The sequence below is a fragment of the Bolinopsis microptera genome, chromosome 12 (genome assembly GCF_026151205.1).
Source record: "Bolinopsis microptera isolate Bmic1 chromosome 12, MBARI_Bmic_1.0, whole genome shotgun sequence".
Classification (NCBI taxonomy): Eukaryota; Metazoa; Ctenophora; class Tentaculata; order Lobata; family Bolinopsidae; genus Bolinopsis; species Bolinopsis microptera.
In genome coordinates, this window is record NC_087083.1 from 13,670,278 (window position 1) to 13,693,965 (window position 23,688).

Below are 23,688 nucleotides of genomic sequence, written 5' to 3' on the forward strand. Positions count from 1 at the left end.
AAAATACCATTCCTACGTTGTTTGTTATTTTACATCCTTGTCGCGGGATATTCTTGCCACTTTATTTTCGTGAGTAATTAACATCGGTAGGAGATCGTTTACATATTACGCAATCAGCCGCCGAGGGGGAGGGGGTTTCCAAATGATTACGCTAGTGTAATTTTGACACAATAACTATGTGTAAAACTGATCAAACGGAGCTGGGGGGTCGGGTTAAAAATTGTCCGAACACGAAACAGTGATTACGTAATACTAATATGTGAACGACCCCTATAATGGCTATGTATGTTGTACTACAACATACAACTTGTACTTGTAGGTCAAAGTGGATTGGATTTGGCCAAATCGTAGTATCATTTTCTTGTCTGTTTGACTGCTAATGCTATGCCAAATGCAACCTACAATCGGGTTGAACAATATTAGTAAAAACCAAATTTATGAAATAAAAGTGGCAAATCTAGGACAAGTGTAATCATCATTGTTCGAATTTTGAAAATCTTAGAAGTTCATGTCTTTACAGGCCCACGGGTTTATATTAAGCTTGCTTGCTTGAAAAATGAAATGGCGACTGACTCATTGCTCAAAATTTTGTCCTTATTTTGACACAGCTTTTAGTTTTTATAAATATTTTAGTATTTGATCTCATATCAGCATTTTCACAAAATGTAATTAAAAAATAGAAGACAATATTATTTTCGAAGGTCCCACAATAATTGAGCTAATTAAGGCACCATGAAGGGTTACAAAGTTCATGAAATCAAAACAACATTAGGAGCCTAGAATGAAATTGTCGTATCAGGCTATATCATAAGACAATAGACATGTGATACTTGATCCTGACTTTCAACTTTCAACTTTTGTCTTTATGACTTTATCTCAAAGATCACTCAATTTTAATCAAAGGTCTAATTCAACAAATTATGGTAGAAGTGAGGAAGTAAAACGAAGAAAATATTCAGCGAATAAAAACATTTTATCAGTTACAGGTTCACACGCCAATCAAACGAACAAACACAATATCATCACATACCTCAAGAAAATAAGGTGTATTAGACTTATCATTGTGATAACACCGATCGGATATATAAATCAAATTATTGTTAAATCTATGACAAGAATCACATACAACGGTAACTCCACACTGTGTCGGAAGACAAATCGAGCTGTTTTAGGAAGTTAAAAGTTTGACTTAATGACCGATGGTACGGAACAGAAATGAGTTCTTAGAAAAATGTAGGTTGAAGATTGAAAGGATGGAATGAGCAATGACCATGATTTTTGCTTGAATGACGAAATAAGTGGTCAATTTTACGATGAAAAAATACTTCCTATATAGAGTTGTATTGGGTGTTTCTGAAAGTTATGAATTTCTTAAACGAATTGCTTAAATAAGATAGTAACTAGTAAGAAAAACAAGATACAAATGTTTACAAATGCTAACTGTATTTAATATAAAAACTTAATTTCTGGTTTATGACTAATGAAACCTTCAGTTTAGAGTATAAAAGTGAATATATTGACCTCTAAATCATAAACAACACTAACGATCTAATTATATGCAAAGTTAACAATGAATGATATTTTATGTGTAATAAGATTGTCATTATGCTATACAATAGGAATGTCGCTACATCCTCTTAACACAAACTTGGACAAATAGAACACACACCCAGTACACTGTGCAACATTATATGCAACAAAAGAAATGTTGTTGTTTACAGAATCTTAACCCCACTTCAATCTCTAATCATAATTTCATATAACAGAACTTAACAGAACGTAACAGAACGTAACAGATCTCTCCCGATACCCTAGCTGGCAGTTTTGATAGCTTAAACATCTTAATCCCTATTTATTAAACAAACTTTTTAAAGCTTTATAATAAATAAAATATATGAATCAGCCTAGTCCTGCCAGATATTATAACTTCAATTTGGATGAGCAGATTTAACACGTGACCAAACCAACCAATCAGAACGCAGTACTGTCACCACGTGACCCAAACCAACCAATCAGAACACAGTACTGTCACCACGTGACCCAACCCAACCAATCAGAACACAGTACTGTCACCACGTGACCCAACCAACCAATCAGAACACAATACTGTCTCCACGTGACGTAAACCAACCAATCAGAAAGCCACATGTGACGGCAGAAACTTTTCACAATAACCACCCACCCTAGTCAAACTGACCCAGTAGAGAAACCTGAGGAGTCTCAACTTAACCATACACACAGTGTAGGTGTAGTAGATAACAGCCGTTCTGCGGAGGGAGGTAGATTTGTGAAGTTTGTGAGTGGTGAGCGCGGAGAGACAGTACCGGGCCATGTTGAGGAATGTGCCGACTCCTTGTGTGTTACGGTTTAGCAGCGAGCCTGGGAATAATCATAATTAATTAAATAATTGTAATTGAATATTTTTCCAAAAACAGCAACTCATATATATAACTTATAATAAGATAATATTACATTTTCGTGATGGTAGATAATCAGACAAATCGACTTGTTGTATTCAAGAGTAAAAATCATTGAATGTGATGTTATCATCATAAAGTTAAATATAGAATGTAAGATTGTAAGAAAATAAGAACGTGAGAAAACTATATAATATTAGCGACAAGAGAAACGCCATTTTTGGACGTGAGGAGAGTTAGGACTCTTCAAACTACATTAAATTAATTCCTTCTGTAACGTCGTGAATAAATATAGTTACGAAAACAAAATTGACTTAACATTTTGAAATGATATATCTAGTTTTCTTACATTCTATCCCCCTGAGAAGGTCGTTTGTCTTGAGGATTAGTATGAGCTGTCGTGGTATGTAATTTAATACTTGGGATATTTCCGGTATTTGTCTCACTGCTTCTTCCTACAAGAGGCGGGGGGAAAATTAGATAAAGAATTTTTATTATTGTGGGCACCTATGTAGATAAAATCTTATTTCAGGAGAGCTTTCATACTGAAACTAAAATCATCTGGGCCTCACAACAGAATAAAATTGGGTAAAAATGGAAGCTAATGATTAAAAGTTGTAACTTGTAAGATAACAAGTTGTACCTGAAGCCTGTTCACATCAAGATTAGAGTTCTTATCAGTTATACCACTACCAGTAATATCATCCCAGGTTCTGCTGGCCACCATGCACGCGAATAATCCGTAGTATTTACCCACTCCTAGCCGCTGTGCCTGCTTTTTAATTCGTTCCGTGTCTCCTTTCAGTAGTGCCTGAGTAATTACAGGTGAGCGAACAAATCAAATGCCAGGATTTGATCCGGTAAGAATGGGAATCTGTAGGAATACTGAAATTCGGCCTTAGATTCTGTGTGCAAACTGACTTTTTAACATATTAAAAAACTTTTAAACAGACTTATAAACATTACAAAGCTCGGTGTTACCTGCCAAAGTTTACAGTAGTTAATCCTGAAATCGTCGGTCAGTGTCTGATACAGGCCGTGGTCTAGCAGCACTAAACAAGTTTTACCCTCCACCTTTTGTACCATCACGTTTCCAGGGTGGGGGTCACAGTGGATGTAGCTGTAATATGCGATAAATAGTTGTGTAAAATGTAAAATATGCGATAAATAGTTGTGTAAAATGTAAAATATGCGGTAAATAGTTGTGAGTAAAAACTAAAACTGTTGTTAAGTTGCAGATATGACCCATTAAACAGAGTTTCTGCTGTATAGTTTTGTCTCAGGATCAACAATTATCGACATTACTCCATGCCAAATTGAATAAATCTATTTTTTTAATCACAAGTGGTCGTTTTAAATAAACTCCCATTTCTTAGCACCTGACGTAAGATAATTAAAACTCAAATTGGTATAAAAACACGGGAAGAATATGATAATCTCTTAATCTACAGAGTGGCACTTACCCACGTTCGAAAATCATCTGACTGAATATCTTAGAGAGGTACCCGAGAACTTCGCTTTTGTTGATACCGTTTGCTTTCATGTATTCAGCATCATCCACCATACCCCCTGTAAATTGAGATCATTATCTTAGGTTAACGGGTATTAAACTGACCGAAGATAAAGTCCAGATATTAAGACCGGACAATCTGCACTTAACACCTTAATATGAGCGATTGCCTAACGATAGGAAAATTCCTTAGGAAATATTTCTACCAGGTCAGAAAACCCAGGCCATGCAGACAATGAACCGGTCAAAAGATTATTGCGGCACAAAGCCGGCTCTTAATTTAGGTCCTACATTAAGCTTGTGGCTTAATTCAATGTATTACAACACAGCCATATAGCTGATAGCAGTGCCCCAGTCGGGCTGGCCCCCGCTCTCACATTTTGCAATCCAAAGAGAAGTACAATGTACTCTGTATGTGAAAATAACCATGACAATGCACAAGGTATTGCATTATTTCACGTCAGTCCATCCCCCAAATTGCGAAATCTCCTTCTGTGAGTGATATACAGTTCAACTTGAGTGAAATAGGCCGAATGTTGAGGGATTAAGATTTACGGAGTCAGAAATTTGAGTACGCGCGTGAACTTAATGCTAACACATTGGAAATATGTCATCGCGCGCTACAAAGTTGAGGTCTTCATTTTCGCGGAACGAACGGGACAGAAAGGCCAAGACTCGACAAGAATTTTTCCATTCCATTGAGACTGAGTGTAACATTCTTTAATAGAAACCCACTATTGTTTATAGTAAGACTGAGTTTGTCAAAGAGAGAGAGAGAGAGAGAGAGAGAATTTGAAGTGATCAGTTAAATCTATTAACATGCTAGCATTAGAGCTACAAAAGTCAAAACTACATACATACCAAATAGTTAACAGCAAAGTAATTAAAAGAGAATGAGCATTAATTAAATGGATAAATGTAATGAAAAGATAATTAGTTAATAAACTTCTTACTCTTACCTACAATGTACTCCATACAGAGTACACGTCTACTCGTAAACTCCCAGTATATCTTTGGGACCTGAGATGAAGATATCATTACAACAGATCTTCAATCGATCTTACTAAATTTTGTAGATATTTTACTGTACTATTTTATATCGTATACAATTTTACAGACGAAATGATCCCAGGGGGACTCCCAACCCACTGCTTCAGCGGGTAGTTGCACCGTTCACAAGCAAGAGCCATTTTGGTCTACTTGCTGTGAGGTGTCTCAGCTACATGGGTTGGGGGTCCCCCCTTTAAAAAAAAGAAAGGTGATCTTACTTTACAGTTAGATTCCCAGAAATACAAATTATTTAATTTTCTAAGCTACTCAAACCATACTATTGAACCACTATGGAAACTTATTGTTAGAACATTTTTCCATAAAACGGGAAATACCAACATCGAGATAGTAAATAATAATTAAATAAATAAAGTAAAATTATATACAGCACTTTATCGGTAAATATTTGAGTCAGTAATAATGAATAGATAAACAAATAGTTAAAACCTTCATGAAGGGAGTATCATTAAATAGCATGGAAACGTGTTCACAGTTCTGTCCTTCTTGCACGAAGTCTAGTTCTTTAGGTAGATTTCTCTTTATCGTGTCGATCAACCAATCAAACTCAAATTCCGGAAATACTTTGTCCATCAGTTTTGCCAGGAACTGTGTAGAGAAGTATATATAAAACATGAAAACAAAAATAAATTGTTACGCATATTTGAATTTTAAAACTTTATCATGCAAAATTATTGAATAATGACACAACATTTATGGATCCATAACTTTAAACTTTTTCCTAAACAGCATTGAAACTATAAGCGCTAAAACATAAAAGGGGCTACACCCCTAAACTGTATTATAATTTATAAACAGCTTCACGAGTAAAGGGTCGCCTCAATAACAACAGTGTCAATCTTTGTAGATTTGTAGTGTTGTAATTAGTTGTAATTAGTAGTAATTAGTGTTGTAATTAGTTGTAATTAGAGTAAACGGTAACCTCGATAACAACAGTGTCAATCTTTGAGTGCTCATGGACGGTACTGTGCTGCACCTTCACTGCTACCTCCTTGTTGGAGCTCCGCAGCACTGCGCGGTGCACTTGCGCTAAACTAGCTGACCCTGTGATAGGTTTATTTAGGTTTTTATACCCACAGTTGCAGTAGACTGTACTTATAAAACGGACTTATACTGGAATAAATTCGATTACATAACATAAATTCACAAATTTTTTATGAGGTCGTCTAATGCCTAATTTGCAATTGAAATGGTGCCCAAGATGGTCACTGAACTTCCTGTGAAGTCATTTGGGCTGGACGACACTAAACCCTGTTTTGGTGTACCTGGGTCCTTAATTGAACACAACTGAACTAAACAAAGGCCAGAATAAACACTAAACCTATAGGAGAAGGGTCGAACTCTGAGAAGACATCTTCAAGCTTGGCACCCAGCTCCGCAGCTACAACTTTCTTTACTGAGTCTAGTGAGGATTCAGGGGCTCCTGCATGCAAGATCTGTAGGTGTTCGGGTATTGAGCTACAGTTTTGGTTTAAAAGTTAATAAGTTACAATTTAACTATATATCCTGTTGGAATATCTGGAATGTTGATTTTCAAGAGGGGACAGAATATCTGACAAAAGACATGTGAATAAATAGTAATAGTTCAATATTTCTAGAAGATTATGGAATGAGAATAAAATAAAATCGGACAGATTTGCTGAAAAATATTCTATAAAAGTATGTAAAAAAAAACATGAAATTGAGAAACACAGTTATATCAAAATTTCCAACCTTAAACGCCTGGACGTATTCTTTAGGGAGGAGATAATCAAGAGTACCAATGTGTTGCCCCACCTTGATGAACAATCCGCCATTCACTGAGCATAGGTCACAAATTGCTTCTGCTGTTTTCTTATGAATCTGCGGTACATCACCAATAAGTCACATGTATGAGGTAGTAAAAACGATGGAATGACGGTAAAAATTATAAATTTGGACTGGACAACCAATTTGAATACATATCTGGTCAGCATTCTGACTTCATGTTAGGAGGGTTGTTACCAACAATTAACATAAGATAGTAAAGTAATAATATAGTATAGTACTTTGTCTACAATACGTGACTATGTAGATTGTAGAATGTACTACACTACAGTATGTACACTACACTACTGTATAATGTATAATGTAGATGTATACGTGATGTGGTCACGTGATGTATACCTCGGACATTGTCTCCTTATCATCCTCAGCTACTCCCCAAGTTCTGTATTTGTACAGTGACGCTGCTTTCAGTACATAACCTGATAAACATTAAATCAGACCTCCTAAGTATATTAGCGACAAGAGAAACGCAATTGTTGGACGTGTGGAGAATGAGGACTCCTCATACTGGTGGAATATCTCATCTTCAAACACGTGACAGCGATTAACCAATCAGCTGTCAGCCTTAACAATTCCAACCCCAGTAACACTGTTAACTTATACAATATTAGCTAATTAGCTAATAGGTTAAAGTGGAAGTTAAATCATGTATGGTGACGGGGAGGGGGTCTCTGATATGTATGCTCTTCTATACAGTAAAAATACCTGTAGTCAATAAATTCACCACGGTTATTATAATGAAAGTTAAGATTGAGCCTTTACATAGTAGACGGTCGGTGGGGATTAGGACCCATTCAAATCACGTTATCTGATGTAACCTATAAAAAGTAACCATTAAGAATGTTAAGAATGTTAAGAATGTTAAGCACATACCACCGGCTCGTCCAGTGCGTACAAGAGCAGTTGCTACCTTTACTGGGCTGACTTTAGCGTTGTAGCCGTAGATTATTATACATGCTGTCCCGCCTATGAAACCAGTTCGTACCTGTATTTATAAAAAGGTGGAAATTAGTTCTACTGAGTATTTATATTGATAGGTTATTAAAAAGTTACGATTTAAAAAATAGATTTACTATTCCAATTGTTTTAACAATTTGTAACGTAAGAAACAAAATACAAATTGTTATAATATATTTAAATAATTTAAATGACGAATTGACGATTCATGCGTTTGGATTATTATTCTCAGGGTAGTACATCTTGAATGTCAGTAATACATTCTTCTTGTATAATTGCCTTCTAATCCTTACAATTCAATCACAGGTACTGTATGACGAAATCAAGTATTCTAATCTAATGACAGACATTTGGTAATAAAAGCTCAATTATTAAGTGATCCCCACATTAAAGCCACCTCATCATCTGATTGGCGGATCTATGGTCACGTGACCAACATAAGACCACCTCATTGGCTCACACACAGTGCAATATGATCACGTGGCCGACACGTGGGTGACACTACAGTGTTGTTTGTACAATACAAGAAGAGTATTATATGTAACACAACTCTTTATAAGGCATGATGTTATAAAACCTATGAAACCTGGGACCAACAATGAGAATCATATTGTCCACATGTTTAATATGTCTCATTGGAGTAGCCCGTGGTTTTATAACATTTGCACTTCATAGTTTCTACCAAGACGTATTCTTATATCCGTGATTTCTGTGTCCGAGAAAAATCATAATTATGATTAAGGTTCTAGAAAATATCCAGTATTTTATACATACTTTAGTGTATGCGTACGCGTAAGCCGTATTGCATTCTATCATGGTCAAATGAGGATTACGTGTTCAGATGATAATCACGTGTTCAGATGATAATCACGTGTCCAGATGATAATCACGTGTTCAGATGATAATCACGTGTCCAGATGATGATCACGTGTTCAGATGATAATCACGTGTCCAGATGATAATCACGTGTTCAGATGATAATCACGTGTCCAGATGATAATCACGTGTGCAGATGATAATTACGTGTTCAGATGATAATCACGTGTTCAGATGATAATCACGTGTCCAGATGATGATCACGTGTTCAGATGATAATCACGTGTTCAGATGATAATCACGTGTTCAGATGATAATCACGTGTCCAGATGATAATCACGTGTTCAGATGATAATCACGTGTCCAGATGATGATCACGTGTTCAGATGATAATCACGTGTTCAGATGATAATCACGTGTCCAGATGATAATCACGTGTGCAGATGATAATTACGTGTTCAGATGATAATCACGTGTTCAGATGATAATCACGTGTCCAGATGATGATCGCGTGTTCAGATGATAATCACGTGTTCAGATGATAATCACGTGTTCAGATGATAATCACGTGTCCAGATGATAATCACGTGTCCAGATGATAATCACGTGTCCAGATGATAATCACGTGTCCAGATGATAATCACGTGTCCAGATGATAATCACGTGTCCAGATGATAATCACGTGTTCAGATGATAATCACGTGTTCAGATGATAATCACGTGTCCAGATGATAATCACGTGTTCAGATGATAATCACGTGTTCAGATGATAATCACGTGTCCAGATGATGAGATGATCACGTAACTAACCTTGTTTTTTCTGATGTGATGCAGAGTCTTGAGCAAAAGTTGTCGCATCCCTCATCAGAGGAATCCTTGTTCTCCCCTTCCTACTTCTTCTTCACAGACAGATGTCACGTGATTACTGGAGTTATAAGGTGTGATTACTGGAGTTATAAGGTGTGATTACTGGAGTTACAAGTGTGATTACTGGAGTTACAAGTGTGATTACTGGAGTTACAAGTGTGATTACTGGAGTAACAAGTGTGATTACTGGAGTTACAAGTGTGATTACTGGAGTTACAAGTGTGATTACTGGAGTTACAAGTGTGATTACTGGAGTTACAAGTGTGTTTACTGGAGTTACAAGTGTGATTAATGGAGTTACAGGTGTGATAACTGGAGTTACAAGTGTGATTACTGGAGTTACAAGTGTGATTACTGGAGTTACAAGTGTGTTTACTGGAGTTACAAGTGTGATTACTGGAGTTACAAGTGTGATTACTGGAGTTACAAGTGTGATTACTGGAGTTACAAGTGTGTTTACTGGAGTTACAAGTGTGATTAATGGAGTTACAGGTGTGATAACTGGAGTTACAAGTGTGATTACTGGAGTTACAAGTGTGATTACTGGAGTTACAAGTGTGTTTACTGGAGTTACAAGTGTGATTAATGGAGTTACAAGTGTGATTACTGGAGTTACAAGTGTGATTACTGGAGTTACAAGTGTGATTACTGGAGTTACAGGTGTGATTACTGGAGTAACAAGTGTGATTACTGGAGTTACAAGTGTGATTACTGGAGTTACAAGTGAGATTACTGGAGTTACAATTATGATTACTGGAATTACAAGTGTGATTACTGAAGTTACAACTTTACAAGTGCGATTACTGGAGTTATAAGTGTGATTACTGATACAGAATATTGTGTAAAGGTTTAAGTAGGTACGGAACTGTTCTTTACAGATCTACTAAAAGTACTTAGTGTCATGATGATATTTTCTTAATCTTAGCAGCGTTATACTGTAACCATGATCAACAGAGATCACCTGAAAAAAATAACTACCTTACTCGGGAATATTATAGCGGGTTAATTTATGACTGGGAAAATTAATAACCGGGAAAAATATGGCGGAATTTCCCAAAACCCGCCAAATTATCCCGGTCATGTATTTACCGGTGGCCGACCTTTCAAGTTTTTTTTCAGAGGTCAACAAATTTTCAACCGAAATTTCTGTTTTTGTTACTTGTTAAAGAAGTTATTTCAATTTACAGTTACTGATATTACTCAGAAATAGAAAAAAAAGATAAAGGAAAATAAATCTATAGCAATAATAAGTCAAATCTTCATTAAAGCGTATTCTCATTCTCATTATCGCTAATGTCCCCTCCATTATCATTATTGATATCCCCCTGCTGCTGACCGTCAAATTCGAAGTTGTATTGTTGTCTTAACAAGACTTTCATTTTGTCCGCTAATGGGGCTACTGCTCTGAAGGTCAGCTGGAGCTTAATTTCCTGCCCACCGCTTGGTATTGGGGAACGTCTTGGCTTTGCATCTTCAACTGCTCCAGTAATCAATCCACCGTGGACCATGAAATAGTGGCACAGTTTACTCACTTCATGGGCAAGAAAAGTGAAAATCACGGTCCACCCTGAAATCTGATTTCTATAACCAAATTGTGATTTTTATAACGAAATTATGGTAGCAACCGCCAATAAAGTTACAGCCCTCCATCCACTGCTTCAAAAGTCTTCTCTAGAACATATGAGACTTCAGGTAAAATATGATGATCACCACCCCCTTGGAACCCCATAATCTGAGTCGGCGGGTTTTTTTATGACTGGTAAAATTTTTGACCGGGAAAAATATGGCGGAATCTTCCAAAACCCACCACTTTATCCCGGTTATAATAATCCCGAGTAAGGTAAACTCACAATAATATTAAAACTCAAGAACTTACTAATGACTCAGATGTAGGGTAAAGTCTTTACTCTGAACCTCCTTGAAAGTTAAATTCGGATGTGAGTTGAAAGCACTGTGTCGGGCGGCAGTTAGCGATCAATGCTCATTGATTTGCCCTTTAGCTGTATATAGTTTTACATTATAGACATTATTTACTGGATAATACAAATAGAGATACGAAAAATATAATCATCTAGAATTAGGATCAATCAGAAATATGATTTATCAAATTTCGACTTTTATAACATTTTCTCCGATAAAGTAAACAATCAAACAAACGTTAGAATGTCTGAATAATTTTAAAGTCAAAACTCAATGTACTGAATTAACTAAATAGAATGAACTAAATGAACTCAATGAACTGAATAGATGCCATAATCTAAAGAATGTTTAGGTAAGAATAATAATAATAACCAGCAAATTATCAAGATGATGTCCTTCATAAAATATTGTTGTGTGAATCTTATTGCTATACCATGTAGCAAATTCGCGAGGCAAACGTTTGATTTATTTCTAATTTCTATCATGTGTTTTGTTGGTATAGTAGCTTTGTGACCTTAAAAGATCAAAATTAAAGTTTACATTTTTATAATCAGCACACTCAATGCTAATAGGCTTTGAAGAATGAAATGGCATGAACAGAATCTACAGAATTTACAGAATGGATATTACGAGTATAATATACTATGAAGCTATGATGAGTTAGAATATTGCATATTAAAACTTTTAAAACTTCAAAATAAACAGCCTCGTATTTCACAGTGTTTTAAAATGTCATAGTATTATATAGTTACAGTAGAGGGATTGGGTGAGTGTCATTTCATTGTCTGTGAAAATTGGGGTTATTTATCTAAATAATTTGCTAATTACATCATTAAACCTGTACTGATTAATTATCACACACAACCTGTTCAATCTTATACACTCAAAAGTCTGAAATAATTTACCAAATTTACATCTGAAATTTACGACGTACTAAAAGTAGGTAGTCTTGCACAAACACAACACAAAATACCAAAAGTGTCACATGGTGAGGAGGGGGGGGGGGTATTACCAAGATAAACATCAAGTAAAATAACATAAGTTTATTGTAAATACTTTCATTATTTGATCATAATAGCATGTTATGACTATCATTGATCCCAAGAAGGGTAAAATATTTCGAAAACATTAAACTCATCAGAAAACACGTGAGGAATGTGAAACATGCGAGGAATGGCAAATAGTAATCACGGTTTAAACTTTACTTAATGAACTTATAGACGATTAATACTCGCTAACTTCCAACTTTAGTGCATGCTCCTCTGTACATGGCATCCATTAAGTGGGTTTGTTTCTTCTTTATTTAAATTTATTTTACCTCACGTTGCCATGTAAACCCAAAGGGCAACAAGTGAGTCAAGGAATAAGTAAAACAGTGTCTCCGGTCACGTGACGAATACGAAGCATTGCTCACATTCCCGTTGTTCTCGACACTGAAAGAGAAGTTCTAGGTCCTTCAACCGACGATATTATTTATATCCCAGCAAGTGGTTTAAATCCTGGCAGTATCCAAGAAGCCCGACCCAGTCACCATACTACTACTTTTGGCTTTATATGGTAAGCAGATCATTATATATCCTCATACCAGTCTTGGATACTGCCAAAATCTTAATTTTATCTCTAAAATTTTTGCAAAATGGATTTATATTTTATAATTTAGTCGATGAATTTTTTAATGCTGACCCATTTTTTATAAATATTTATCCTCCTATTCTATTTACATAATATTATGTTTAGTTATCTATCACCAACTTAAAATAAATCAACAAAATAATACATAATTTCACCCGTCAATTTTATTTTCATATCTTTTCACTTTATCCAAACTAAACCTAGATGTCTAAGAACCAATGACCTTATCTAACCAACAATTAGCTGTTAAATAGTTAATTAGTCTATTAGCCAATAAGTCAATTACATGTTAATGAGTTTGTGCAAGTTAAATAGCTCTGCGATCCACAGCTGGAAAATATTCATCAGATTGTGTATGGTAGGGCAGTCAAGGTGTTCACCATCGTCCGTTAACTTGTGCCATTGAGGAGGAAAAGGAGTTGAGATCAGGTGCACTATGTCTACAAAACCTGAAATAGAGTTGAGATTCATGTTATACGAGTTCAAGAGACCACTATACTAGCTAAAAGTAGAGCACCTAAAACCTGGGTTTTGGACATGTTCAGGGGATTCGGCCAAATTGGGATCAAATATGGGCGTGGCTGCCCCACGGCCACCGGTGGGAGGTTGGGGTCAGGGACCTCCTCAAAAGTTCAGTCACCAGTCCTAGTTTTTTGGTCATTGCTATCTCGAAATCAAGTTTCACAAAAAAACCCTTGTCCCCTCCCCCCCCCCTAATTGTGCTTTTTTACTAGTTGTTACCTCTATTTTGAAAGGGTTTATGGTCATCTTCTATCCCCCAACTATTGCCTTTCTCCTTGAAGTACATTTTACCTTCGACTTTGTCAGCAAACAAGCCCAAACCTTGCAATTCCTTTTCTGAAATGAAGTATCGTTAAAGAAGTACATAACTTCAGTAAAATAATGGAAATTAACACTACGTATTGAACTTTAATATATATTTGTAATTTGGATGTAATTAGAATTGAAAGGTTTACTCCGCCTTATACTAAATTATCAATAATTATTAAAAATAAGTTAATTAATAAAAATAAATAAAATTACCAAGTTGGAACATCCGTTGGAAGTGGTGTTGTGTGGAAGTGAAAGAGCTTAGAAACGAGGGGTTTTTAGCTCCAATTAGATCCAACAACACGAACAACTCCTGCAGCACAATGATAGTATATAATGTATTTTTTAGAACTGTAGTTATTAGTTACACATGTAATTATATAGCAGTTAGTGATTTGTTTAGAATAAATCAAGTTTTAATAAACTGATTGATTAATTAGCAAGTACTTTTTTGAGAGTAACTGCCTAGAGAATTTCTCAGAAATAATCACTCAATAACCTACGAAAAAGAACATCCCATTATAACAATATAACGCACCATTTTCTCAAAAAATCCCTCGTTTTTCCATTTCTCGGCCAAATGAGTAGAACCATAAATACTGTCCGTCTTGGTCCAGTCTTTAAATGCCTCCTCACCATCAAAGAAAACTACAATAATTCCTCTGTCCGGATCCTATAAAAGTGATATTAAGCTTTACTCTTTTTAACGCTTAATTAACACTTAGTAGTTAACAAGTTTAATTAACTGCGACTTAATTAAAATTTTTAATTACGTGCGACTTAATTAATTGTGATTGGGCTAAGTTCATAGTATTCACTGGTTATATTAGTGTATAATATTAGTGTTATCTATCTTATGAATTGGTTCCACAATTCCAGGACACCATTATTTACTGTTGAGTGTTAAGTGTTTATACTCAGCGACCCTGTCATTGACTAGTGACTACTCCTTATTATTAAGGGTGATCTGTTAAATATAATTATATATAATTATATAATATTATATAACATTATATATAATATTATATAACATTATATATAATATTATATAATATTATATAACATTATACAATATTATATAATTATAATTGTCTTAGTGGGACTGCTTAACTAGTTCACTTTAATGCTCGTTAATAAAACTTTAACACCAAGCAGACGAATAAATTAATAGATATATAAATGAATATGTTTATGAGTTCAAAACTATAAAATTAATTGTTAATAAAATTTACATGGTGAATCAATTGCAGACGCATAGGTTATAAGTTTAAGTCACTTATAACCTTTTAACTTATATGAGGAGATATAATTAAATAAAGAAAAATAACTCCGAACCTAGTAAATTAAATTTACTAACAAAAAACACAAAACAAAAGACTTTCAAGTATTGCAAATTCGGGATGCTTCACGAATCGCGTTGGATGAAGGCCGGGTTTTCCAAGAAACTGAGGAGATCTCAAAGGTGAAACCGAGTGTTATTTCCTTTTTGAAAGGTAAGTTCGTGCAACTAATTAATAACAACTTGACAAGATATATAAAGTAGACAAACCGTTTGTTGTCTCTTCATTAACAGCTTGTTAAGGTTATCCATCATGCTTAGTATCATAGCGCAGGGAACCGCTGAATCAACAGCACCTGAAACAGTTTTAATTAATTTAATTAATTAATTAATTAATCAAATTTACAATTAAACCAACAGTAGAGTTTTAGAAATTACGTGAAAGTCACGTTAATATTCCCTGACCTGATTTTAACTATAACATGAATATGATTAATTAAGGGGGGGGGGGGGGGGGGGGGGGGGTGGAGGGGGTTTCAGGCTGAACCCCCCACCCCCTTAATGATCATGTTTGTCATATTTACTCAAGATACTCCAAAACTATAGGTACAAAACTAGTAGACTCAATATTTAAGGTGTGAATAATTCGAAGGTGTTTCAGGTTCGACAAAACTTCAAAGTTTGATTCCTTTATTCCAGTCTTTGGTTAAGTTTTACTTTACTGGCTGTATATATCAAGTTTTACTGGCTGTATATCTAGTTTTACTGGCTGCATATCTAGTTTTACTGGCTGTATATCTAGTTTGACTGGCTGTATATCTAGTTTTACTGGCAGTACATCTAGTTTTACTGGCTGTATATCTAGTTTTACTGGCTGTATATCTAGTTTTACTTTACTGGCTGTATATATAGTTTTACTGGCTGTATATCTAGTTTTACTGGCTGTACATCTAGTTTTACTGGCTGTATATCTAGTTTTAACTTTTACTGGCTGTATATCTAGTTTTTCTTTACTGGCTGTATATCTAGTTTTACTGGCTGCATATCTAGTTTTACTTGCTGTACATCTAGTTTTACTGGCTGTATATCTAGTTTTACTGGCATGCCACGCATAAATGTACCTACCTAGTACCTTCTCACCTGACACCTATATACCTAGAATCCTTCACACCACGTGTCATGACGTCACACCACGTGTCATGACGTCACACCACGTACCTAGATTCCTTCCTACCAACTCACCTAGAAAATATTTGCCATTTACTGGCTCCATTATCTTAGAGTCGTAGTGAGCTGTGATGACCACGTGTTTCTTTGCACTGGGGTTACTGTAACCAATAACATTACTGAACTCCGTCTCACCTGAGTAGAGACAGGTGTTAAGTTGGGGTTACTGGGGTTACTGGGGTTACTGGGGTTACTCAGTTACCGGGGTTACTGGGGTTACTCAGTTACCGGGGTTACTGGGGTTACTCAGTTACCGGGGTTACCGGGGTTACTGGGGTTACTCAGTTACCGGGGTTACTGGGGTTACTCAGTTACCGGGGTTACTGGGGTTACTCAGTTACCGGGGTTACTGGGGTTACTCAGTTACCGGGGTTACCGGGGTTACTGGGGTTACTCAGTTACCGGGGTTACTGGGGTTACTCAGTTACCGGGGTTACTGGGGTTACTCAGTTACTGGGGTTACTGGGGTTACTCAGTTACCGGGGTTACTCAGTTACCGGGGTTACTGGGGTTACTCAGTTACCGGGGTTACTCAGTTACTGGGGTTACTCAGTTACCGGGGTTACTGGGGTTACTGAGTTACCGGGGTTACTGGGGTTACTCAGTTACCGGGGTTACTGGAGTTACTCAGTTACCGGGGTTACTGGGGTTACTCAGTTACCGGGGTTACCGGGGTTACTGGGGTTACTCAGTTACCGGGGTTACTGGGGTTACTCAGTTACCGGGGTTACCGGGGTTACTGGGGTTACTGGGGTTACTGGGGTTACCGTGGGGTTTTAAACAGCACTTTATCGGTAAATATTTGAGTCAGCTATATAAGAAACTATATTAGAGTATAGATGATGCTGTAAAAGATGCAGCAAATAAAAACGTTTGTGTAGTTATCATCCCAGTGCTTCTTTTACTCTTTTACAGTGCAACAGAGATCTTTAACTGTAACAAATAATGTAAAAGTTACAACATTTTGTCTCATTTGTTAGTCATGAGTGGCACTCAAGTCTCAATACAGTGGCACTCAATGTGGCTCTCAATGTGGCACTCAAGTCTCAATGTCTGAGTCTTGAGATATACCCTAGTAGAGGGTGTATAGTTATAGAGTATGAAGGACCTCTATTATCTATACACTATACTCTATAACTAACACTACACACTACAGAGTACATAGTAACTTGTAAGATTCTCATTACTGGGGTTACTGGGGTTATGGGGGTTATGGGGTTACTCAGAGGACCTATATTCTCTATTATAACTACACAGTACAATGTAAGATTGTCTTTACCAATAATAGTGTTCTGGGTGAATGTGTCCAGTTCCACAGTCCAACCTAAACGTTTTACTCTCTTCACCAGGTACTGAAAAACAATTGAAAATTTAATAATCGAAACTGTAGCATAATATCAAATATATTGATTGAATTAATTGCATAGAATCCTCTCAATCTTGTATAATGGACAACATATATATAATGGGTTTCCCTTAAAACTAGGTTTCTCACAGAATTGCTGTTTTAACCATCAAGTTGTTCTTAGAGAAAAAACTTAAAAATCTTCCATTACCCAAGCTAAAACTTACATCCCTGACAGCCCTATTAGCAGGAGTTCCAGGAACACGTACAACTAGAATCTCATCAAGACCTTCTAATTTACAAGTGTCTTCACTGCTAGGGTGGTTGTTGTAAGCTAGTCCCGCTATTTCTGCTCCGCGGACATCCTGTTTTATATTGAGATTTACTATTCTGAAGATCAGTCAAATGCTTAGTTGGTAAAGATTGTTTGTATTGTGCCCCAAACTGTGTCCAAGAGTGCCCCAGGAATTTCAATTTCGTGCCCCAAGTGTGCCTAACTAGATTACCAAATTCTCATACATTCAAGTAGAAAGAGTTTTATTTTCATCTTGATAGTACCAATCTTGAGAATTTTGGAAGATGTATTAAATAAGGTAAGTTAACTTGACAAATAATTCTTAGTTTATAGAATAGGTTCAATAACATTTCAAAGTATGCGACCAAATGAAATGCAATTCTAAAGTAAAGTATTTAAATAGCAACTAACACGTTTCTGTTGGGGTGTAAGTCTTTTCTTTTTCTGCACTACTTCAGACGAACCACTAGTTGTGATAAACAGAACTGTGGTTATGATACCTGTGGATATAGGTCTCGTTGTCACATCAACAGTTACAGAAACGTTATTTGTTATAGGTTGGTTTTAACTAGTTTGTTGCAATTGTAAGCTCGACAATTTTGAAATTTCTTTGTTATGACAGCACATAGCTGATGTAATGTTGTATGGGTGGGTCAACACTCAACTTGCTGAATAGAAGGTATGTCATAAACAACAGTCATCAATATAATTATAGAATAAAGATCTGCAATCATTGACATCAATACAATTATCATATTTAATGCTGTATTTGTACATCGCACCAGTATTTAAGTTTCAAGCAAATCTTATAATATATTAGGTCACACATCCGGATCCCGATGGCACTGTCTCAACACTATGGCAGCACTATGGTCTCGAGAGTGCCGCGAGAGTGGTACGAGAGTGGTACGAGAGTGGTACGAGAGTGGTACGAGAGTGCCGCAAGAGTGGTACGAGAGTGGTACGAGAGTGGTACGAGAGTGGTACGAGAGTGCCGCAAGAGTGGTACGAGAGTGCCGCGACAGTGCCATCGGGATCTGGATGTATGACCTATATCTGGTTCATTTTACATTGAAATTGTACCAACCAAAAATAGTGATCATCATGATAAAATCGAATGAACTGAATCCTCTACTTCTCATAACCCATCACACCATTTCGCTGAACCTGCTCAGAATTAAATTAGGTTTACATTATTATTATTCAACAAATACCTTATAGAATGTAGTGGCTGCTTTTTTAACTAAATAAATTATTCATTTTTCAGTGGCAAATTGCTTTGAAAACTTTTGATTCGGTTGATAGTAAAGTTTTTAAGATTTTGATGGATAAGTTTAAAATTGTAATATAAATTGTGACTTATGATTTCAATAAAAGACTGCATAAAACATTACAGTACAGTTGCAACGTCTAAAAGTCAACATGTTACATTGTAAGTTGTGCCAGAGATACAGGAAACACTAGTGACATAAAAATATGATAAAATAAAATAAATAACATTAAAAAATAAGCCAGTCTCCGGTAACAAATTAAATGACAAGTCTATAAGTAACATATCTCCCAGCAGTTTCGCTGTTCCTTACAATTCTCACAACCTGACCACGCCTCAATCCAAAATATCTCGCAACAGGATCTGATGTTTGAATACGTGGCAACTGTGCTTCCTTCAGCCTATATCTCTGCATTAGCTCTTTCTTCTCGTCGTCAGTCATCACACTATGTTCTGGCACAAGAGAATGCTCTGTAATGTTGATAAGAAGCTCTGTTTCAAGAAACATCTCCATGATGTACTTAGGGGCCATGTCTACAATCCCACCTTTGGCAGATGGTGTCATACCACCTCGCACAACTATTATCGATCTCATTATATTTTCTTGCTGCATCTTCGTAAAATAAGCTTTGACAGTTTTAACCCCTACTTTTTCATCATCAGGAAAAAAGACAAACATCTGATCAGTGGGATCATCATTGTGAGCAACCAATATAGATAAACTACTCCTTGATGGTTTTCCCTCACTGGGTCTGTCACCGAATTGTTCTTTAAACTGGTCTAAAGTAAAGTCCAGTTCATCTTGAGTGACAAGATAGCCTCTGTCGTGACAAAGGTGCATCAATGTCTTTCTTACCCTCCACAGTTTGTACGTTTCTGCGTCATCATCTGCCATGATCTGATAAGATTTGATTTTTAACTTCTTCTGTATATAGAACTCGTATATAATATATTTGTCTTGTATCAGATACAAGTTGTATATTTTATAATACCTATAATATTGTATCTACATATTATATTAACAAAAAATGAACAGTCCAAGATAAAATTGATTGACACCAACTAAAACTGGAATTTTCACAGCATGATACAAATATAATTCCTCTGTTAAAAATTTGGTAAACAATTAGTATGCACTTCAGATAAATGACATCGAGGAAATTGAACACAACCCACAGATTGAGCAGATCAGATGCAGATATCATAATATCTAAAAGATGGCAGAAATTTAAAGATGTGCCTTGACATACAATGAAAACTTGAACATTGAGGAAAAAAGGAAGCTAGCCTTGCAATCCATTCAATCAGAATTCCAGAGTCACAATTTGGTTTTGCATCAAGACAGTAGCATAAACCACAGTCGGGACACAACCCAACATTTAATCCTGTAATCGGAGCCTCAACCACCCACACCATACCATTTAACCATGGTGGTCAGGGGTGTAGAATCATTCCTACACCCCTGATGGTGGTTGATGAAGGACCTTCGAGATTAAGTCTAATTTAGTCTATCGAATTTAACCTTATTTTATTAAAAATTCATTTATTTGAAAACGAGTCAATTACCTCGACACATCAGACAAAATCTATTTAAAATTTAAAAGATGTTTTAGAATAAGAGAACAGTAGTATTATTTTCACAGATAATAATATATATATAATGATATGAAGAACATGATAACAGTAGTATTATTTTCTCAAATCTTGATATAATTTAAAATCATTAATAAAAGAATTTCAAATGTTGGAGTAGTTTGCTGTTTATTAGTCTCATGATTGAAATACTGATAGCTGGATAATATCTGGTTGGAATTTCACAATAGCACCATTAAACGAAAAGTGACAGAAGCCTACTACTAATTTATTTAAACCTAATATCAATAACAAGGAAGAGTGCGAGCAGCTTAAGGGATTTCTTTCACAATATATTCAGAGACAAATTTAAACATTAAACAAATAGCACACGACCCTCATGTTCGGTAGATATATGTCCATTGTCCTTGGACAGAGTGTAAAACGTGTGTACATTACCATCTTGTGTAATATTTAAGACCACTTGATGTAATTACATCAAATGGTTAAAAAATATTAATGTGTATTCAGTGTTTAGAATTTTAGCATTTTACCTAATATTGTAGAACCATTTATAATTATATTAGAATTTTATACTAACATTTGTACCAATTATAGCCTGAAGACGGCGTTGATGCCGAAAATTTGCCTACATTCCTAACTTCCTGTTTCATTTGTTCTTGTCTCTTCAAACCGGATATTATTCAGCTATCAATAAAATAATTGATTAAAATAGATAAAAATAAATAAAAATAGATAAAATCTGATAAAAACAGAACGGTCACATATTGACCTTTTCAGCTTAATTTAAAACATCGAGCTATTTCTGACATGGCAATAATGATAAATTGTCTAAAAGATATATCGTATAATTTATAATATATAAAGCTGCAATAAATTATGAAACATTACATAATGATATTAGAAGAATAAGATAACAGTAGTAATATTATTCCAAATGTACATTAAATATATAATCATTTAGAATAATTGATTTAAAAATTGATGATATATCGTATAATTTATAATAAACAAAGCTGGATTAAATTATGAAACATTACATAATGATATTATGAAGAATAAGATAACAGTAGTTATATTATTCCAAATGTACATTAAAGGGGGGGGGGTGACATGTCTCCAATGTCTCCAATGTCTTTTGTCTTTTTTGAAAAGATAGGGTGCAGAGACATGTCCTGGAGACATTGGAGACATTGGAGACACAGCTTCTGGAGACATTGGAGACATTGGAGACATTGGGGACATTGGAGACATTGGAGACAAAGCTTTTGGAGACATTGGAGACATTGGAGACACTGGAGACGTAGATGTATGATTGGAGAAGGAGGAGGATCTAGGAGGAGGATGACCCAGGAGGAGGACTCAGGAGGAGAAGGAGGAGGATGAGGACTCAGGAAGAGGACTGAGGAGGACTGAGAAGGAGGAGGACTGAGGAGTACTGAGGAGGATGGCTGAGGAGGATGGCTGAGGAGGATGGCTGTGGAGGATGGCTGAGGAGGATGGCTGAGGAGGATGACTGAGGAGGAGGACCTAGGAGGAGGAGGACCCAGGAGGAGGACTCAGGAGGAGGAGGACTCAGGAGGAGGACTCAGGAAGAGGACTGAGGAGGACAGAGAAGGAGGAGGACTGAGGAGTACTGAGGAGAATGGCTGAGGAGGATGACTGAGGAGGATGACTGAGAGGGAGGAGGAGGAGAAGAAGGACTGAGGAGAAGGAGAAGGAGGAGGATCTAGGAGGAGGATGACCCAGGAGGAGGACTCAGGAGGAGAAGGAGGAGGATGAGGACTCAGGAAGAGGACTGAGGAGGACTGAGAAGGAGGAGGACTGAGGAGTACTGAGGAGGATGGCTGAGGAGGATGGCTGAGGAGGATGGCTGTGGAGGATGGCTGAGGAGGATGGCTGAGGAGGATGACTGAGGAGGAGGACCTAGGAGGAGGAGGACCCAGGAGGAGGACTCAGGAGGAGGAGGACTCAGGAGGAGGACTCAGGAAGAGGACTGAGGAGGACAGAGAAGGAGGAGGACTGAGGAGTACTGAGGAGAATGGCTGAGGAGGATGACTGAGGAGGATGACTGAGAGGGAGGAGGAGGAGAAGAAGGACTGAGGAGAAGGAGAAGGAGGAGGACCTAGGAGGATGAGGACCCAGGTGGAGGACTCAGGAGGAAGAGGAGGACTCAGGAGGACTGAATAGGAAGAGGACTGAGGAGAAATGAGGAGGAGGAGGACTGAATAGGAGGAGGAGGAGGGGGACTGGGGGAGGACTGAGGATGAACAAGACTGACGAGAAGGATGAGGAGGAGGACTGAGGAGGATGAAAAGGAGGAAGACCCAGGAGGAGGAGGGATGAGGACTGAGGAGGATGGCTGAGGAGAATGGCTGAGGAGGATGACTGAGAGGGAGGAGGAGGAGGAGGAGGAAGAAGACTGAGGAGGAGGAGTAGGACTGAGGAGGAGAAGGAGGAGGACCTAAGAGGAGGAGGACCCAGAAGGAGGAATCAGGAGGAGGAGGAGGAGGAGGACTCAGGAAGAGGACTGAGGAGGACTGAGAAGGAGGAGGACTCAGGAGTACTGAAGAGGATGACTGAGGAGGAGGAGGAGGAGGAGAAGGACTGAGGAGGAGAAGGAGAAGGTGGAGGAACTAGGAGGAGGATGAACCAGGAGGACTCAGGAGGAAGAGGAGGAGGACTGAGGAGGAGGACTTAGGAGGAAGAGGGGGAGGACTGAAGAGAACTGAGGAGGAGGAGGACTGAATAGGAGGAGGAGGAGGGGGACTGGGGAGGACTGAGGAGGAGGAGGACTGACGAGAAGGATGAGGAGGAGGACTGAGGACTGAGGAGGAAGAGGAGGAGGATGAAGA

The 23,688-nt window shown here is 37.0% G+C and overlaps 3 protein-coding genes across 4 annotated transcripts in view; all 3 read right to left on the reverse strand.

The window, feature by feature from the left end:
• Positions 1–578: 578 nt before the first annotated feature.
• Positions 579–11,476, reverse strand: LOC134824638 (aarF domain-containing protein kinase 1-like). Its single transcript, XM_063836600.1, has 14 exons — positions 11,318–11,476; positions 9,385–9,499; positions 7,675–7,786; positions 7,141–7,220; positions 6,709–6,837; positions 6,317–6,431; positions 5,918–6,039; positions 5,425–5,583; positions 4,887–4,947; positions 3,881–3,986; positions 3,399–3,537; positions 3,061–3,228; positions 2,767–2,872; positions 579–2,379 (listed from the first exon to the last, which is right to left on the reverse strand). Exons 2-14 carry the CDS (start codon positions 9,430–9,432, stop codon positions 2,135–2,137), a joined length of 1,590 nt encoding a protein of 529 aa, XP_063692670.1. The 5' UTR covers positions 9,433–9,499; positions 11,318–11,476; the 3' UTR covers positions 579–2,134.
• A 399-nt stretch (positions 11,477–11,875) lies between these two features.
• The window catches only part of LOC134824093 (glutaminyl-peptide cyclotransferase-like), a 37,460-nt gene continuing 25,647 nt past the window's right edge, over positions 11,876–23,688 (reverse strand). The window contains exons 2-12 of one of the 2 annotated variants that reach the window (XM_063835808.1): positions 19,058–19,131; positions 18,382–18,470; positions 17,903–18,040; positions 17,610–17,682; positions 16,346–16,465; positions 15,374–15,459; positions 14,363–14,497; positions 14,038–14,137; positions 13,735–13,851; positions 13,280–13,442; positions 11,876–12,794 (exon numbers count right to left, since the gene is read on the reverse strand). In XM_063835808.1, coding sequence (XP_063691878.1) covers positions 12,671–12,794; positions 13,280–13,442; positions 13,735–13,851; positions 14,038–14,137; positions 14,363–14,497; positions 15,374–15,459; positions 16,346–16,465; positions 17,610–17,682; positions 17,903–18,040; positions 18,382–18,470; positions 19,058–19,112 — 1,200 coding nt within the window. In that variant the 5' untranslated portion in view covers positions 19,113–19,131 and the 3' untranslated portion in view covers positions 11,876–12,670. Of the gene's footprint in view, positions 12,795–13,279; positions 13,443–13,734; positions 13,852–14,037; positions 14,138–14,362; positions 14,498–15,373; positions 15,460–16,345; positions 16,466–17,609; positions 17,683–17,902; positions 18,041–18,381; positions 18,471–19,057; positions 19,140–23,688 lie in introns of those variants that run through there. The other variant, XM_063835807.1, reaches the window with a different exon arrangement.
• LOC134824074 (DNA-directed RNA polymerases I, II, and III subunit RPABC1-like) lies at positions 19,440–20,153 on the reverse strand. Its single transcript, XM_063835776.1, has one exon. It carries the CDS (start codon positions 20,133–20,135, stop codon positions 19,500–19,502), a length of 636 nt encoding a protein of 211 aa, XP_063691846.1. The 5' UTR covers positions 20,136–20,153; the 3' UTR covers positions 19,440–19,499.